The sequence below is a fragment of the Myodes glareolus genome, chromosome 3, assembly GCF_982192425.1.
Source record: "Myodes glareolus chromosome 3, mMyoGla1.1, whole genome shotgun sequence".
In the NCBI taxonomy this organism is placed as follows: Eukaryota; Metazoa; Chordata; class Mammalia; order Rodentia; family Cricetidae; genus Myodes; species Myodes glareolus.
Genome location: NC_142028.1, coordinates 120,706,358 through 120,726,571, shown reverse-complemented (window position 1 = coordinate 120,726,571; position 20,214 = coordinate 120,706,358). Strand labels below are relative to the sequence as shown.

At 44.8% G+C, this 20,214-nt stretch overlaps 1 protein-coding gene across 13 annotated transcripts in view; it reads right to left on the bottom strand.

The window, feature by feature from the left end:
* Positions 1 to 394: 394 nt before the first annotated feature.
* Positions 395 to 20,214, bottom strand: part of Cdk5rap2 (CDK5 regulatory subunit associated protein 2) — a 183,639-nt gene continuing 163,819 nt past the window's right edge. For all 13 annotated transcript variants that reach the window (XM_087904938.1, XM_087904939.1, XM_087904946.1 and 10 more), the window contains 7 exons: positions 19,618 to 19,866; positions 17,622 to 17,699; positions 16,499 to 16,764; positions 13,610 to 13,753; positions 7,195 to 7,321; positions 842 to 888; positions 395 to 507 (listed from right to left, as the gene is read on the bottom strand). In XM_087904938.1, coding sequence (XP_087761064.1) covers positions 451 to 507; positions 842 to 888; positions 7,195 to 7,321; positions 13,610 to 13,753; positions 16,499 to 16,764; positions 17,622 to 17,699; positions 19,618 to 19,866 — 968 coding nt within the window. In that variant the 3' untranslated portion in view covers positions 395 to 450. The remainder of the gene's footprint in view (positions 508 to 841; positions 889 to 7,194; positions 7,322 to 13,609; positions 13,754 to 16,498; positions 16,765 to 17,621; positions 17,700 to 19,617; positions 19,867 to 20,214) is intronic.

Here is a 20,214-nt window from a genome sequence, read left to right as displayed (position 1 = left end):
ACCAGAGGCCTGGGATGGATGCCAGGGGGCTGGGGTTATGCTCCTAACTTAACAGTGAGATCTGCAGGCCCTGCTTCTGGCTCCTAAGACATTGGTGTAAGAGTTCAGAACCTTAGCTCGGAGGCTCCACCAGGATGGATCATTTAAGGAGACAGTGCTGCTGGAAACTGGGTCTTAGATCTGGGGTGGATGCGGAGCCCATCAGATTTGCAGGAAACTCCAGATCACAGGATCCAAAGCTCACGGCCTTTATGGCGCCTGACTGCAGAGCAATGGAACCTTTGAGAAAAGAACCTCAAGCCAACTTTCAGACAGAAATCACTGCACGACCGTGCTTCCTTCACCATCAGGAGCTACAGTGAGGGCAGAGGCAGGAGATCTCAGAACCACAAGCTTTTTTTATTATTATTTTATTTTATTATTTTTATTACTGTTGTTGTATTTATTATTTCATGAACCCGGTCTGCTGGGACTGGATGTTCCTGAATGGGTAGTCCTGGTCCTTTGCTGGGAAAAGAGAAAGAGAGAGAATATGGGTCATGGACTGTCTGAAGTAAAATACTGCATTCACTTATTCACTCATTCATTCACTCCAGGAGGCTGATGCACACATGCCTCTGCGTGGGTTGCTCTTTGCTGGAAAAGGAATCACGAGTGTCCACTGAGGACAGGTGTGAGATAATGGAATGTTTCGTGCTCTCTGGGCAGAAACTACAGCTGCTTGTGGAAGCTGTAATCCTTGGTCACACCTTTGACTTTTTTCTTCAAAAGAGGACAATCTAGACATCCCCAGCCCCTAGTCACCCAAAACTTTCAGTGCAAAAAACTCAGGGGCCACTACCTCCAGGTTTCGTCTGGCCTTCTGAAGGACTTGGTGGGTGATGACCACTGAGGAAAAAACAAAGAAAGGAACAATTAGAGCCACAGACCTCAGAAGAGGAGAATAAAACCAAAGCCAGTGAGGGGGAAGCCTGGACCCAGACAACTGGATGTCTGAAGGGTCTTCAACAGGCTCATGTCTGAACACATGGCCCTCTGGTGGTGCTGGTTTGGAGAGTGTCCTAGTGTCACTTATGTTGTTGTGATAGAATATTCTGGCAAATTGCAACACCGATAAGAGTCTATATTAGCTCACAACTCTAGGCTACAGTTTGTCTCTGCAGGCATCGAGGCAGCAGGAGCTTGAGACAGTTGGTCACATTCACTGTCAAGGGCAGAGAAGCATGCATGCTCTGGCTTGCTTGTGTTCACTTCAATTTCTCTACTACTACCAGTTCAGAATTCCCCTGCCCAGGGAACTGCTGAGTCTTCCCATATCAATTAACTTTAGTAAGAAAGCCCCCTCCAGACATGCCCACAGGCCAACCCAATACAGACAATCTCCCATTGAGACTCTCTTCGCAGATGATTTTAGGATATGTCACACTCGCGATTAAAGATGATCATCACAGAGGCTTAGGAAACTTTTAGGACTGTGACCTAGCTAACAGAAGTGGGCTACTGGTGCCATCGCTCAAAAGGATATGTACTTTTGTCTCTGGCCAGCACTCTAGATTTTCTGATCCACCAAGACATAAAGGAACTGTAAGCTTACACTACCCCAGACTGCTACTCCTTTATGCCTTCCCCACCATGATGGACCATATTCCACCAAACCATTAGCCAAAAGAAATTCTTTCCCCCTTACATTGCTTTTCTCAGGTTTTTGTCATAGAACTCAGTAACCTACACAACAGCCCTGAACAATGGAGACCAGAGAGAAGTATGAAGGCCTCACTTGTTCCTTTTCAACTCCCAGGGCCAAATAAACACACTGGGAAGGATAGACCATGGATAACACTTCAAGTCCTCACAGGGACCCAAAGGGAAGGAAGAGTATGCACGCTACTTTTCAGAGGCAATGCCTGGTTCTGCATGGCCACCTGGATCACCTGCTAATGACTGGGAAGGATGCTGTTGGCCAGTGTAGAGGTCAGGATCTGACAGTGCCTGGCTTCCTCTGCTGTCCTTGCCCTCTGGAAAGCAGTGTGGGAAACAAGTCCACACTTGGAGGCCCATGCCAAGTGTCCAGGGAAGTACTGTGAAAGCCAAGTTTTACACAACAACCTTTCTTCAAGCATGCCTGTGGTGTCCTGGAAGGACTCAGGGCATTTTTCTCCTCCTGCCCTTCAGCTAGTGAAACAGCTCAGAACGGCTCCCCAGGGCGACCGGCTCTGTCTAAGCAGGGGTGGGCTAAGCGCGAGTCCAGGGCCCCTGCTTACTGACACTTGAGCTGTGTCAGAATTTGAGAACAGGAGTGTCCACTACTTGGAGCAACCACACACAAAGGTGCTTTCTTCCATAGCCCCTTGTCCAGCAAAGACTAAAGCGGCGAGGGAAACTCCAGGTTTCTGAGCCTGCTCAAGAATCAGAGACAGAACTTGGGATGCTGAGAGGCAAGAGGACTGTCATGAGTTTAAGACTAGCTTGGGAAAAAGGAATAAAATAAGAATCCATCCTAACTAGGACCCGGTGAGGGTCAGGGAATACCCTGCTCCTCAGAGTCCCAGCCCCCTTGGCTCATGCTTGCTGAGGCCACCTGCAGCTCACCCCAGCATATGGCCCACTGCTGCTCACCCCAGCATATGGCCCACCTGCAGCTCACCCCAGCATATGGCCCACTGCTGCTCACCCCAGCATATGGCCCACTGCAGCTCACCCCAGCATATGGCCCACTGCAGCTCACCCCAGCATATGGCCCACTGCAGCTCACCCCAGCATATGGCCCACTGCAGCTCACCCCAGCATACATACAGCCCACTGCAGCTCACCCCAGCATACATACAGCCCACTGCCCGCTTACTAGAATAACTGCCTGGAGGAAATGTTTTTCTTGTTTCACAAAAACTTCCATCTGGAGGCATAGAGGTCAACAGACACAGTGACCTTTACTTTTATTTGAGTAAAAAGAGTTTCACTGGTGTTCCTTGCCTCTCTGTCTCCCCCTTACCCCTGGCTGCAGGGTCCATGATGTGCCCTAGGAAGCCCAATATACGGTACCCAGCATACAACTCTGGTGTGGATAGGAATTTGTGAATCTTTCTGGGCATAGAGCATTGCTTTCTCAAGATATATCCATCAAGGGACCTGTGACCCAGAAAAGCTTGTTGTGGCATGGAGGTTAAAAATAATCTTGAAAGACCACTGGATGTACGGTGGAGACTGAAAAATGTGAGCCTATTTCCACATTGTCTGAAGGTTGGAGAGTTTGAGGTTGTACAATAATTGTTGACAACAACCAGGGCTACACATCCTGACCCAGGATGTTGTTACTTGGTTCTTTTGACAGTAAGATGGCACATACAGGTAGATCCACTCCCTGCTGACAGATGATCAGGATACGCAAGCATATTTCTGCTCTTGTAATTGGAGGTTTAACTTGGGAAGCAGCTGCCTTCAGGATACTTGGTCTAGGGTGGCTTCACTGCCTAAACAACAGAATGCCAATGACTTGATGTCTCAAAGGGTTAAAGGAATTAACTTTTTGAGTTTCCTTTGGATCATGGTAAAGAAGCCTTTTGTTGCCTTCTTCCCCCTTTTGTATTGGGGTATAAAAGTGGATGGAAAATTAAATATAGGTGATTTCAGTATTCACTGGAACTCTCTCCCAATACTATCCCATGTTTCTGTTTTATTATTTTTACTCATGTCTTTGTATTCATTACTAAATTTTCTGATCCCCATGCCCCACCCTGGTAAGTGGCAGTTCTGTCAAAGCTGGTCTCCAACAATGAACCCAGTGAGTCAAGCTTATCCAACTGTAAGGATTCCCTGGCCTATGTTTTGAAATCTCTCTGACATCTGAATAGGTACACCATCTATGCTACAACACTCAGAAATTTCTGCTGTGATAAGAAGATGAGGTTCAGAGTGGTAAAGAATACATCCCAAATCAGACTGACCTCAGTGTAGAGACAAGGCACACGCATGGGCCACAGAACTCAGTCCAGGGATCTCCCACCCCACCAGAGACTGGAAAGGAAAATGCCCACTGGAGAGCTCACCTGGCCGTAGGACATGGAAATACTCACTGAAGTCCTCAATTGAGACAGGATTACTCCCCTTACTTGGCAAAGGAGACCTGAGGCACACAAGTGAAGTGGAAAGTGCCAGGCCACGTGACTCGTGAGTGGTAAGGACCCAGGTTCCCATGTCTTACCCTTTCCTGTAGTAGGGAACTGCGGGCAGGCCTGCTTTTCGCCTCACCCGGCTCCTGCACGGCTAGCTTAGTCCCAGAAATAACAACACACAAATTGTATTCATTTAAGCACTGCCTGGCCCATTATCTCTAGAGAGTTAGTTACTGACTAACTCTCATATCTTGATATTAACCCATTTTTAATAATCTGTGTAGCACCACGAGGTGGTGGCTTACTGGAAAAGATTCAGCATGTTTGACCTGGTGGCTGGCTCCATGGCTTCTGCCTCATAGCCCTCTTCCCAGCATTCTGTTCTGTTTACTCCGCCTACCTAATTTTCTGTCCTATCAAGGGGCCAAGGCAGTCTCTTTATTGACCAATGAAAATAACACAATAGACAGATAACCCTCCTCCATCATTTCCCCTTTTTCTGTTTAAACAAAAAAGAAAGGCTTTTATTTTAACATAGTAAAATTACAAATAACCCTCCTCCATCACTTTCCCAGCTCTCTCCTGCAGATTCTGAGAGGAGGTAATATCAGTTCAAATACTGAGGGGTGATCCCTGGATCTTTTTCATCCCTGTTGCCACATGGAGGAGGAGGGGTGGGGAACACCATATCAATGTCACTGTGTCACTTCAAAACTAGGAACAGAGTTGGCAGGTTGGAGGGCTTAGGGATATCCAGGTTTATCAGACACTGGTGACACCATCTCCACGAGCAGCACTATGTAAAGATGCCTGGAAAGGGGGACAGCCAGCATCTGTGGGGCACCTATCTTATCCCCTACATTGGTGGTCCCACTCTCCAAATTTTACTGATGCAATTGTAACTATTATCCAGGCCACTGTGGCCTGCTTTGCTTAAAACTGCTGTCTCTAGAGAGGAAGAGCCTAAAACTCAATCAGAGCCATGCAATACATGTCACACAAGAAGGTATAGCTGAGACCTGAGCATATTCCCAATACTGACCCAAGATTCAACATGGCATGGTTCTAGCTTTCTGATTTATCACAGTAGGGTCACCACCTGAGCTGAATTCTGCTGACTCCTGAAGTTCCTCATGCCAAATCAGAATCAGCAGCAGGAGGTTCAGGAGGGAACCTGTGTCAAAGTCCTATTGCCTGGACTTGGGCTGTGTGATGCTCCCTCAGGAGTCTGGCCCAAATGCTCCATAGCACCTGAGCACGCCGATAACTGCCACTGTCACCCACACCTCGGAGGGCTCCTCTTTTCCATAGATGACATGGAGTCTTCTCAGCCGATAAAACAATACCCAGTCTGTTGGGCAATCACCCACCTTTCAAATTCAACCTTCCTTCACAGCCCTGCATGCTTGAGGGACTGTCACTGATCTCCCAAGCCTTCATGCTCTGTCTTGTGACGGCAGATGCACAAATGAACCACAGCAAATCCTGCTACTCTTCAAGCCCAGTCTAAGGCTCTTTGTCCCACTTTCCCTGTTATGGTTGGACACGAAATGTTCCCTGTTTTGTACACTCAATTCCCAATTGGTGGGACTATTTGGAGAGGCTGTAAAGTGAGGCCTGGCTAGTGTGATGAGGTCATGGGGAACAGGCCTTGGGGATGATAGCGTGGTCCCTCTAATCTTGTCTGCATTTTGTCTGTCACATGATGTGACTAGCTACCTCATGCTACTATTCCCCCACACAGGAACTGATCCTACCAACATGTCTCCACCATGGTTAACCCTTGAAACTGTGAGCCAAAACAAACTTAACCTTCCTTCCAGGGACTGTATCACATGGCCAGAAAACTAATGTGCCCTCTTGCTCAAGTGAAAGCCTTGACCTGTTTTCAGCATGCCTAGAAGACTCACTGCTGTCTTGCTTATGGACGTAGGTATGCCTGGGAATCCTGTTCCTCTGCTGTCTGACTGACATACCTCAGTGACAATCAGATTTAATCTTGGACCAAAGCCTCACACTACTTTTAGGCTGCCTCTGGCAGGCCCTCAAGTTGATAACCCTGAAGCTTATGCCCCCTTACCCCTCATTAAGTTCAGGGTCCTTTACAAAAGAAACTACCTGACCCTGACCCCAGAGTCTATGAAAAGGACAGAGGACAGGAGCCCAGTGTCTGGCCATAACTGAATTTTATTCATTTGCAGTTCAAACCCTCACTAACCTCATAGTCTTTTCCAGGAGATCCCTAGAGGGCAGCTAATGAGACCACCTACTTCGCAACCCTGTATGCCCCAGGCCTCTAAGAAATGCTGCTGAGAGAGAAGCCACAGGCTGCAGTAGTGGACAGAGGAAGGTACAGTTGGTGACAATCCTAAAACAGGCAATCTGATAGGCTGAGAGCACAGGCAAGGCCAGCGTTGAGTTGTTGGAGAACCCGGTGGAAGCTGCTTGTCTCCACACACCGGTGAGGAGTACTGCGGGTTTGAGTACGAGGCCCTGATGTGGCTGAGTAAGAGTCAGCACTGACCTTAAGCTTTCTTCCTTCTCCCCTGAAACCCATGGTGGGAACACCATGCAGACCTTCATGTGAAACATGCCAGCTTGGTCCTCTGCAGGAAGGAACTCCGTTGATCTCCTCTGGAGGTCTTTCCCAAGAGGCCCCATTCTCTGGTCCCTCTTGCCTCAGCCTTGCACAGTCAGCTTTTATTTCATCAGCAAGATAATTCTAGGTTCTTACACATAAACCAAACCTACTGCTGACCTCTATCATTGCAGGTCCTGTCCTAGACTGCCATTCTGTGCTCCAGATCACAATGTCTACTCCTTTCAGAATCAGTTTAGGGGCCCTTCCCCTAGGTAGGACACTCACCCAGCTCCTATAATGCACCATCTGTTACCCATGAGAGGACAGTCCTGGAAGAACTCTGGAAGAACTGACTGTGCAGTTCGAAAAGGGTGAGGCAGGAAAATAAACCCCAAGAAGGAGGCATGAGCTCAGAAGCCTGGGCCCCAAAGAGTGCAGGCCATGGCACTACCACTACACAGAGGTAGGCAGTGGTCAGCGTGGCAGCCCCCGCCTCTCACTCACACTGGTCCCAGATGACTTTCTCCTGGTGCTTTTTCTGCTGCAGAAGCTTTGCTGTGTTCTGCAGCTTCTTTTCTTGTTCAAACAACTTTCTGTGTAGTTTGGTGATCTCTGCCTTCAGTTCTCCAATCTAAAGAAAAAATAATGAGAAAAAATATAATAACATAAAACACTATATTACATCGGAGGAACTAAAAATAACATCAAAAGATGCTCAACTTCACTTGCAAAATATCTGAATAAGCCAGAAGCCCTTTGTGCACAATACATTAGCAGAACTGGACAGAATCAAGGGTGAGGAGGAAAGCTCAGAAGGAAAGTCAGAACTGTGATAGCCCTTGAGATGGTTGTGGCCCAGTGAGGATGCAAGATCTACTGAATTGTAAATGCATTCTATCTCTCTGCCTGTCCATTCTGTGCCACAGCATCTACCCCCAGGAACAATCACATCAGCACAGGAAGATGTCTTTCTCCATGGGCACTCACCTTGGCATTGCCAGAGGCAAGAACAATAAATGAGTTGGTTCATAGTAATCTGAATAAATAAATTGTGGTACTTACATAAAAAAGAATTGTGCAGCATTAAAAAGGATGCTGTTGAGATCTATTTATTGATTTCAAAAGATGATTATAATTAGTGAAAGAAAGAAATCAACAGACTAAATGCTGTATGTGAGGCATTTCTGTTTCATAAAGGGAAACACAGATCCCTACAGCTATAATCATATATTGATGTGGTAACCAAACATCAATGATGAGTTTTAAATTCTTGTAGTTTTTTTGTTAACATAAGTTATAATGCTGATTTAAATTTTCTAACGTTTTAATCTTAACACAACAATACTCATCAAGTACAGACCAATTTTGATTTTTTTTTTTCAGAGTGGAGTGTGCATGCCACATCCACCATCCTGTGAGTGTCCCAGTGGAGACCCCCTTAACTGACTCCAGGACTAAGAACACCCCTTTTCTTTCGGCTGCACTAAACCTTTGCTACTAAGAAGGGAAACAGTACATTGGTAGTCCCTGTAGAGTCTTTTCTAGTTTTTTCCAAACATGTTTGTGGTATCTGTGCTTTCAATAGAACATCAGATTCTAATTACATATTAAGTTGACCTGTGAGCCAGATATATGGACAGAAAGCTGGTCATATGGAAGCTAAAATATGCTTTATGGGAGACCAGATAAAGGCAAGTCACTGAAAAACACTTTGCTGGCAAATTAGGTGTGGGTGAGACAACTATAAAAGATGTAGGAGGAACAGTCTATAAGAATTCTATATTCGGATTGCTCAAGTGCCTTAAGTTTCCTCTTCATCTAAAAGAAACAGAAATTGGTAGTGACAGAAATACATAATGGATATGGTTTGTGAAAGAAAGAAGATGTGGAACTCCAATCAGAAGACCCATATTCAAAGAAAAGGCCTGGCCCTATATCAAAGGAATGACAAATGAACGCACATTTATCTGTTTTAAGCTAAACTAAAATGTTTAAGGTATGTATCTTTTTTATTCCCCACCTTAACTTCCTTTAGGTTAACCAATCACGTCAGGTACAAAGACTTCAGTGCTTCTCCAAAACAGATCCTAATTTCATCATTAGGTTTGCTTTGATTCTTCTCTAGTACTTATCTTCTAGTCAGGATTTCACAGGCCACAATTCTAGGACGAAGTCTCCCTACAGTTCTGCATCTGCAACACTGGACTAGCATCTGGCTCTTCTTTCATACTGTAGTAAAATGAGATTCAAAGTATGGTGGAAGCCGGGAAGGCAGTCTTGCGGGAGGATGGTTCTTTCCTAGCTTGCCTGGTTTATCCCTTTGCTCTTTCTATAGTCAGGTCAGCAAAGGGCTTAAATAGGAAGGAATAATTCTGCAGCTACAATGTTTCAGGGCTTTTATTGATAGATGATTATAATTAGTGATAAAGAAACCAAAACCAACAAGTGTTCATAAAACTGAACACAGATGTACTGATAAGGCATAAACCTTAGTTATTTCCAAGAGATATGATTTCAGGCTGTCTGAAACGGTAATTTGTGTGTGTGTGTGTGTGTGTGTGTGTGTGTATGTACTACAGATCTGTGTGTATTATACATATTCACGTGTGTATATGCACATGTGCTTGTACCTGTGTGAACACAAACACGAGGCCAGAGAACAGCATTGGGTGCTTTTCTTCATTGCTATCCATCTTAGTTTTGAGGCAAGGTTTCCCACTGACTCTGAAATCACTGATTTAGCTAGGTAGTCACTCAATTTTGCCACTACTCCTTCCCTTAATGCTAGGCTCAGATATGTGCATACCCTTCAGGCCCAGATTTGACACGGGTGCTCAGGTCCTCATGCCTCTACAGGTTTTTCCATCTGAGCCAGCTCCCTAGCCCCATTCATATATTCTTTAAAGCTATAATGCTGATTTAACAGTTCAATTAATACTCCCTCCCTCCTGGGAGTTCAGGAAGCCATGCCATGATAGATGGCAGCAATGACCCCAACCAGCACCAGCGGCTATTGAAGAGCAGGTGCCAGCCTGCAGTTTGCAGGTCACTGCTTACCAGCACTCACCTAAAACTGGACATCTTCAAGCTAGCACTTAAAACAAGTAAATTTAAATATTTATGTCTGTTGTTTCAGTGTACTTAAATCTTCCTGTTCATCTCATGATGAAAAGTATACTAAGAGAGCAAAATTCTAGAGCCTAGCTCTGCCACTTCTTGGCTGCAGAATTCTGAGGCAAGTCATGTAACTTCCTGAAGTTTTGGTTTCTACTTCTGAAAAATGGGACTAAGAATGTGCATCTCCAGCACAGGGAGGATTCTGAATGATGACAACCCAAGGAAATAATAAGTAGTGGGCATGCTGATCACCCTCATCTTACCGTTACATGTTGTACACATGTATTAGAACCTCACAGCATAAAATTACACATAAAAATGTGTAATTGTAGCAATTAAATATAAAATGCGTTAATTAAAAAAATGAATAATGACACCTTGACCTAATTGTCCAAACATACTCCATTTGTGAATTAAAAAAGAAAAACTACCTAAGTCCCCGAGGCCACAACAAGGGCTAAGATTTTAGTGTAAGCAGAATATGTGGCACCAAGTAGGCACTTAGAATCAATAAACAGAAGTGGAAGTCTCCCACCCCCACCCTAGAGGACACACGCACCATCAGTGCTTCACCTGGCTTCTGGAGAGGTTACTCTTTTCCTTGTTATGATGAGCATCTCAAATAACTATAGAAGTCAACAGAATTGGAGAGGAATCCCAGGAACCTGCCCAGAACTTACAACTGTCAGTTCAAGGCCACACTGGTTTAGCCTCCCTCCAATGTCGTGTCGTCTATAAAACAGTTCAGTATATATCACCTACGAAGTTCTCTTTGAACCTGTACAGCATTAGCACAAGATAACTCCTGAGCACCACTGAGCATGACTAACCTGAAAACACAAACCCCAAATACCAGACTTTTAAAGCAAGTGTATTAGGAATGCCTAATATATACACACACATAGTCTGTCAAATCCTGAAAAGCAACCAAAGTCAGACTTCTTTTTTTTTTTAAAAAAAATATAATCTATTCAACTTAGCATCCAAACAAGCAGTACATTGTTACAAGCTACCTTCTTTTAATCTGTGGTTTTCAATGCTCCTGGTTTTACACATCAGACTGGCAAAAGTGAGGTCCTAGCAGCTGCACTTACCTAATACTTTCAGGGGATACTGTGGTTCAGGTCCAAGATTTACCTCCCTCTTCCTCACTAGGATGTTGTATGGTCTAAGCTCATTTTGTGTATCTGCCCAGACCTGAAATAAGTCATTTCCTGTAGGAGGCCTGGCCCAACCCTTGAAAAGAGGCTCTCAGAACCAGTCTTAGGGTATCTACTGGGTTTGCTGCTCTGAATCCAATTATTTCTACAGTATTTTATGTGAAGTGATTCAGTCAATTTGTAAAACAAAAAACGCATCATAGTTCATTTCTATGCTTATAATTCAAATTTAGGATCATATGGTTTTCATTTCTCTGATTTCATATTTATCTTTCAGTAAAACTCTCAGTTCCTAATGAAATTCTGCACTGTTTGTCTTACATTACAGGTGAAGGCACCTGCTACCAAAGCGGCTAATAAGGTGAAGTCCCAGGCCCCATGTGGTGGAAGGAGTGAACTGACTTCTATAGGCAGTCCTTTGACTCCTACATGCATGTCAGTACACAAGCATGTGTGGACACATAAAAAATAAATAAATGTAAAGAATTTACACTTATCTTGCAACAGAAACATACCAGATTATTAACACCTGCAAACAGTGTCTGTGAACAACAAAGAAAACCGTTGAAAACTCTGTGCTTTGGGGAAGTCTCAAACCAATGTGGTGTATCACTGGCATGTCTGCTCCCATGGTCATGTCCCCAGTGATACACAGTATGGCTGGCTGACTTCCCCTTGCTATGAATCTTTAGACATTGCTCCCTCACTCCCATTTTGATTAATTCTATTTATAATTATGCAAAGTTTTATATGGCTCCAAAGTCAAATCTACAAATGAGTGTTGATTAGAAAAATCATCATCTACCTCTGACCCTCCAAGCTAACCCCTCACAGTCCTATGAGTCTCCTATTTTAAGGATATACCTACATTTGGTAACCCTTCATATACATTTCTCAGATAAACTGATGCACATTTTCCAGGGCATTGCTAGGGGCTGAAGGGGGAGTTGAGTTAAATACAAAGGTAAACAGATAACACAGAGAAAAGAGGAGGTTGTGAAGCACCTAGACTTGTTGCTAAAAACTCAGAAGTCTGCTTCACCCACACCAAGCAAAAGGCGCCACATGAAGACGAGGTAGAAAAAAGAAATGTGCCCAGAAGCAACTTCCTACCACACAGCAGTCCATGAACACCAGCAACAACATGGTGCATCTCTGCGGTCCTCGGCTCTGAATCCTATGATGCTGACGTGAACATAATCCATTACCCAAGACGCCCTCAAGAAGGGTGCCTCAACACAAACACTGATAGCCCCCTGATTCATTTGCAGGTGGAAGAGGATCAACAGGGCTACAAGAGTATGTGTGCACACTTGTGTATGTGTGCTTATATCTGTGTGTTTGTGTCTTTGTGGGTGTATGTATTCTGTCAAAGTAGACAAACTGGATTCTATCTACTTAACAAACAGCTTCTTCTGTCTGCCAAGGGCAAAAAAAATGCACCAAATTGTTTAACTCAGATATGTTACCTTTAACATAATTTAGAGCAGGCAATGATTTTGGAGAGTGGAAAAAATTATTCATTCATTTAAAAACACGAATAAAACAGAACTAGATCCTGAAGGAAAATAGAGAGAGACAGGCATTAAGCAAACAAATACATAATTACAGTGTGGGTAAGGGTTTGATGAAATAGAAGATGGTGCTATGGCTGAGTGACCAAGGGGCCCTCTTCCTTGACTTGAGGGTAAAAGGCAGTCAGCAGAATCATAGGACATACATAGCAGGCAGACGGTCAGTGTCATGTAAGCCTCCAATAGAAAAGAGTCTGTGGGTTCAGAGAAAGAAAAGCCAGTAAGGTTAGAGCTCAAGTGATCCAGTTATCACTCATCTTTCATCCAAGGCTCCACCAACTAAAAGTGGGCTCGGAATGGCTGCCCCATGTCACATGTATGATTATAAACATCTTTGAGCACGGTGTATCCACATTGCTCCCCAGGACACTCGTGTCATGGGAACTTTCGGTACAAACAATCTCATTGCCAGGTTGTGAAGGTCTGAGAGCTGCCAAAACTAAACGAGGTAGTGACTTGAAATGCAAACTTCCCTTCTGCCTTTGTGCTCACCTTTGGAAAACATTTATTAATCCAGTCAAATGAAATAAAAATTATCCACCAGGCTACCAAGCAGAACTCTAACATCCTTTTCCAGGATTAGCCAGGGTTTTGTACACTGTGCCAGGACACACATGAATCCTACTGTTGAAAGCCAAGACAAGGCTTCTGACCTTTCACTCTCAAATAGTTAAATAGTTTTTCACAAAAATCCAGCAGAAGCCATCAATAGAACAGAAGATCCTGAAGTGCAAGGCATGGCTAGGAATATGAGCAAGCTGGTCCATAAAGACAAGCTGACAGGTGAAATCCAGCAAGTCAAGAACAAACCCAGAGTTCACACATGTATGCTTTCAAATCAGTCCCACAACCCAGGCCCTGAACTTTGTACAGAATACCACTCAATAAAGGCAGGCTGGGAATTAGTTAAGAACTCAGTGTGGCCCCCAAACCCTGGGTACCATGCCCTATAACACATCCTTACGGTGGGGCACATTAGCTGTGGGCCAGTTCTGAACTGGCCATAGAATGAACAGAAACTCAGGCCCTCTGGAGTACTTGAGCCTCTGAGGATGTGGGATCACCTACCTGCTCACAGTGAAGTGAACACTGGCCATCTGTGGGGACTGACACCCTCCAGAAGAGTTTCAGCAACCTTGAGGCTTCTTCCAGGACCAGTCTGGCTGTGTTCATGCTGGAGAGAAACTTGCTCAGAGGCACAGAGAGTGGAACCTACAAAGGATAACAAGGCTATTACAAGTCACTTTGACAGGGATCACTCCAGACAAGCATGACTTAATAGGCAGCAGAAGGCTTCAGACCAGGGCTCCTGTTCTACATGATGAGAGGGAGCCAGGGTTATGCAACACGGTTGAGCTTTACAGTAGAGAGAAGTGTGGTGGTAAGTTTAGCCCAGCCAGTAACCATGGTTTGTAACCCACGGTAACTCCATCCAGACCACCAGAGAGCAAATGATAGCAACACAGCCCAGGGCACAACACTGATATATTTGCTACAGATGGCTTTTTGAGAATGTATGGTATCAGGGGTCTCTGGAACCTCTCTCCGTCTCTGGGCTGGAGGCACGCTCACATGGGGGAGGTGTCAAAGGCAAGAGAACAGAAAGAATGTGGTGTAGCGAAAGAGAGATAAAAAGAGGAGCAAGAGCAAACTGAAAAGCATTTCTCTTTGCAACTGATAGATATAAAACTGCACACCTGTTTATATAGCAAAATGACAAAAATATGAATATTATTCAACAAAGACAAAGGTGTCCAGAAACAGGCATTAGCTCAGAACCATAGGCACAAGCTCTCTGAAGTGTAAAGTAACATGCTAACAGTGAACAGGATTCCTAAAACCTTCCCAGCCTTTAAATGGGGAAACCTACTTTACACCTAATCAAAATATAGTCAAAAAGATAACTCACTGCAGTTGACATGCCCACAAACAGTGAAAGAAGGAACAGTCCATGCCACATCTGCAGTAGCGTATTGGCAGTCACTGAAAAGGCAAGTGCTCAAAAGAAAAAGTATTAATACCAAGTAGCTGAAATATATGAACCTCCTATTTCTGACTATTTGATAAACTTCAAGTGTCCCAAAAATATGTGTTTATTTTTGTATGTTTCTCTCTCTCTCTCTCTCTCTCTCTCTCTCTCTCACACACACACACACACACACACATACACACACACACACAATTACAAGTGCTGACCTTTAAGTGGTATTTGAAGAGAAGTTTTGTTTTTATTCTTTTCTACAATTTTAGCTTTCAAAATAAGTATTTTTTAATTAGAAAAGAACAGGAATCTTATTAGTGTTAATTTATTCAATATTATTTACCAAGCACTTATTCTATACAAGGCTTAAGGGGAGTAGGTACTGCTTATTTAATGCTCCATAAAAGCACTATCCCTTCTCTCGTGGCGCTTATCATCTAGGAGAAGACAAAATGCAAATATGATTCTTAAATAAAGTAAAACAAAAAAAGCAAAGTCACACACAAAGCCAAAGCTAATACCATAGGGAACTCAGCTGTGTTCGGTGACAATCTAGACTAACTGAGGAAATGACTCAGTGGGCAAAGTGCTTGCTGAGCAAGCATGTAGATAAGAGTTCGAGCAAGAACATGTAGATGCTGGGCAGTGTGGTGGCCATCTAAAATCCAAGCACTAAAGAGGGAGAGTTTGGGGATCCAGACTCTCAAACAGTTGGCTAGCTACACTGGTGATCAGTGAGTTTGGGTTCAATCGAGAAACTCCACCTCATTAAAGAATGTAGACAGCAATGAGACTGGAAATCAACATCAAACCTCCACACATATTAGTATCTGCACATATATATATAATCACATACAGGTAATCACATACATAATACATATGTACATGCACAACATACCTACATATACATGCAAAGGAAAAGAAGCCTTCAAAGTGGGATCCAGAAGCTGTGACTAATAGAAGCTCAAAGGTTTAGTACCATCTCTCACCTGGTGCCTTGGAGGTAATGCATGTCAAGCACATGATGAGTTGTGTCAGACACCTAAGTCTGTGACAACGGGTAACTTGAGATGAGGAGGATTCCAGGAAGATGAGGTAGAGAGAAGAGCGAAGCTGAGGATGGGGAATGCCAAGCCAGAAAAGTCAAGAGAAGGAGGCTGGAGAGATATGGTGGGAAACAAGGACAGCACCTGTGGCCCTGCCTGTTCAGAGTGGGACATGTCGGGGAAAGAGTGGTGACTGACAGTGGGCAGACTGACTGAAGCCAGCCCAGCAACCAGAAGTCCTTAGAGCTGCTGCCCAGAGAGAAGGGGGTCAGTCGGCCAACACTGGCCAGAAGGCAGCTCTGTCACAATGAAGCATGTTGGCTGCAGGACTGAGAACAGTCAGTGTTCAGCATCTCTACACTGAACTGATATAACCTCCTTCACAGGGCTGTTCTGAGCAAATACACACAGAATCTCCTCTGCAGGAAGATGACCTTCAGGTGGACATAGAACATCTCTCAGGAACAAATGCATCACAGAGTGGCTCACGGTCAGATGAGAGCTCTGTGTGATAAGGGGACAGGCTGGTTGGGTCTGGTACAGTGTGCGTGAAGATCAGGGCCTCTAACTGCCCCACAGCAGCCCAGGAGCCAAGTAGACAAGTCTGCCCAGATGGTGTGTAGTGGAGGGGTGCAATGACTGGACACAAGAGGACGGAGGGACAAAGAGTAGCAGAAAGTCTGGGAAGAAGTGAGAAGTCACATAGCAGTGGCCATCATAACCCAGGGTACAATCTCAACTTGCTGGCCACTGATCACCAACAATCTGCCCCTTCACCTCTACGCTTTGATGGGCAACAGTTCCCAACTCCTCCCTTTTAGGGCTTTACTAAAGTCTAGGCTATTAGGAATCTTCCAGAGAATATAGCCAGCCTATCTGCTTACTGAGAACAGGAAGGATCTCACTACATCAGCCCTACACTTAGGTTACCTTTGGCCCCAGCTTTTGACCTGTGGGGCCCAGAGCCTCTTGAGTTTGAATGTCCATCTTGGCAAGCAGTCTCTGGCCACGGCTGATCTGCTTATGGAGGGCCTCATAGTCCCCAATCAGGCCCAGCACATGGGGGCCACTCTTGCTTGCCCACACATGGTGTTCAGCAACCAGGCAGGGCATGCAAGGGGGGCTGATAATGGAAGTGCTACTGTCACAGGAGAGGGAGTCCACATCAGTTCCAGACAGCAGAGGAGTCTCGGAAGCTACAAAAGAAGAGGCAAATGTTAGATCTACTTGGGGTGGCATCTGTGCCCATGGAGTTATGCTGAAAGAGCACGAGAGCAATGGGGCCGGACCTTGAGCCTACAGCTGTATTATCTTACACTGAGCAAAGACTGAAATCAACTTAACCAATGTTTATTGAGCACTCACTCTGTGGTAGACCCTAGGCTGGTAAGATGAACCATGCTATTATTTTCATGACAATAGTTCAGGATCTAATGGGAATATAGAAGCTGCAGGAATTATAAATGCAAAGTGAGAGTGAGCCAGAGATCAAGGTTAAAGAGCTATCTGAGCAAGGAGAGAAGTCAAGGAAGGCTCCCTGGAAGGGGCAGCTTGAGCTGTCCCAGACAGGAAGTCAGCATTATACAGCTAGAAAATCTATTGTTTTTTAACTTGGTTGATTTTGACTGGAGTGGCTGGAGAGGCATTTTACAGAGATGCCTGCATTCTTGAGTCTTGAGGAAGTGGGGGGACTAGACTGGTGAAAATTAAAAAACGTGAGAATGTTAAAGCACAGTTGGAGGTAAAGACTCGTCTGTGTGGTCAGCCCCCACTGCAGAGGGATGAGACTGTCCAGTACTGCTGAAGATGGATCCCAGAGACCCTGAAATCCATACAAAGGTGGTTTCAGTTTAAAACTTTAAGTTTAAAGTCTTTGAGGTTGTACATGGTTAACTCCTAGGATGAATTCAGTGGCTTGGAGAGTATCTTCTAGAGATACAAACCTAACTCCCAAACCACTGCCCAGCAGCCAGGGATGCCAGGGACCTCCCTTTCTTCTATTTAAAAAGCTTTAATGTCATACCCAACACTGCTGCAGCTAACCAGTTTATACCTGATTTAGGTGCCATTGCCTGGGTGGACTCAAATAGATCAAATGAATTATCACTGGCCTCAGGACATTTGGTGCCATCTATAACAAACAAAACAAGAGAGAAAATGAGCCTTACCATCATTAACACTAGAGAAAGGATGGAATTAGAACGTGGTAAAGTATATCACATGCATCCATTCATTTTAGAAACTAAATGTCACTCACACCTTCACCGCACACAATCCTGTAGCCAGGACCATGCATATTCTATTCACTCCCCGGTACCCTGTGTAGACACCAGGTAACAGAGGGGTCAGGCCCAGAGTCCTCTCTTGAAGAACCCTCCTGTCAAAACAGTAAACAGTTAACTTCATCTCAGGGTGGTCATGGATAAGAGAGCTAAGCATAGAGACAGGTGAGGGGGACCCAATGTGGGCATCCCAGAAGCTGATGCCTAAATTATCTTTTAAAATTTTTTCAGTGCCTCGAGGGAAAGAGGGTAAGAAAAGTGAAGTAGAGTATGAGTCATCATTTAGGGAGAAGATACATAATTCCTGTAGCTAAGGTCCGGATACAGGGAAGGGCATAGTAGGATGCAGGGCTTGCACCCTGAGGGCTATGTGACCCACTCAAGGTGGGAAATGTTAGGTTGAGGTCTATATTTTAGAGTGGAATAATGCACAAAACAATCCCACACCAGTTAGGTTTTAAAGGGATATTTATTTTGAGGGGGTAAAACTTACAAAACACAAACCGTTAGGAAAGGAGCCTAGTCGCTGGAGCAGGAGCTGGAACCAAGAGAGCGAGCCGAGGCTTGCCATTCTTTTTTAAAGAGAAATATACCACGCCCCAGTGGGCTGGTATTTCAGCGGCCATTGGCTGAAGGAGCGGAAGGTGCTTCAGCAGCAGTGGAAGAGCTAGCGGGGAAGCTGATACAGTAACCTGAACACGAGAGGACAGGGACCCGCAACAAGACTCGGAGGGATGCATCTGAAACACTTGACTGGAGGTCCATGAGACGTTAGACAATACATGAAGCACTCCACCCCTGAGAAGCTCCAGAACTCTTAAGCGCTTAGTGGGCAGAACAATGCTGTAGTTTGTTTTTCAAAGAAAGAGACCAGGAGACTGAAATAGCTCAGCATGCCAGTGGCAGAACAATAAGTATGTTTAGGTGCTAGAATCTCCCATGCAAGTTTCTTCCACCATGCCCCACTATGAATGTGGAGTAATGGTACTCCAGGCAAATATGCTTTAATAAGACCACCCCATCTTCTGAGATAAAACCATGCTGGGTTTTTATCCTAATAATATTATTTAACAACAAGTCATGCTACCATTTATTTTTTAAACTAGAACTCTAAACCAACAGGGAAATAGTAAGGTAACAGACAGACAATATAGTTGGTAGGAAGCCCATATGTGAGCTGCTTGCTGGTTGGTTCCAGCCCCTGCTGGGTGTGTGTGTGGCAAGTCTGCACATCTTCTGCCCTTCCCAGGTATCTCTAGCACCATACAAGTACACAAGCAAATGCAATTCAGACCCATTTGTTACCAGGAAGCTTCCTGGGACTTATGAGATGTTGAAAGCCAGAGTAAGGAAGAGATTTAGGATCTCATTTAAAGGCAACAAGCGAGTGGGGAGTCATGGTGCACACCTTGAAGATGTGCAGAGGAAGGGGGATCCCTTGAGTTCGAGGCTGGCCTGGTATATAGAGAGTTCCAAGACAGCCATGGCTATACAAAGAAATCGTCTTCCCAAAACCAAAACCAAGCAAAACAAAACCAAGGCAAAAGTTCTTGGTGAGGTGTAGGTGGGACTAAACAGCAAGACGAGACAGCACGGGCCACTGGAAGCCATAACTCTACTTCCAGAGAACCCAGTGTCTACACAGAGACTATGCAACGATGCTGAAAGGTGAGCTGAGAGCAGCCAGAGGGCATCAGTCAGAGGATCACATATCGTACTGACCCAGAGAGCTGAGCGTCCACAAAGGGAAAAGAGCCTAGTTCCTACCATGCTCGTCCAGCTGAAGTGAACATTCGGTGGCAGATGGGACCTTGACAGCCAGAGTGAGGGCCCCTTCCTGGGGCATCTTCGCTCCCTGTGACAGCTGCTCCTCCAGCCTGCTCCTCAGGGTGCTGTTAGTCTGAATGCTCCTCTCTAGCTGCTCACGGAGAGCCCTCATCTCTGTCAGGAGGCCAGGCAGTTCACTGAAAGAATCGGGCCCATTCCAGCCTTCTTTAGATGCTTCACCTTGGGCCTCTGCAGACACATGCAAAGGAAAGCCTTAACATTTCCCAAGATGAAAGGTCAGCCATCAAAGAGACTCAAGGGCATTTCAACCCATCACCACCATCCAGCCCCCTCCTAAGAACTAGGTACAATTTAAAATAACAACTCGACTTTAAAAACAAAAATATTGGCTGACTTAATTGCTGCTATTCCACAAGCTAAGTAAGAGCTGGAAATTAATTTCACTTCTGGCCATAAAAGCCTAGCAAATTGCACACCAAACCCCGAAATTATGTCTGGTAGTAATAAAATCTATTTGGACCAGAATTATAGAATGAAAGGGGTTGATTTTAAGGGCTACAGTATATTAAAAAGGCA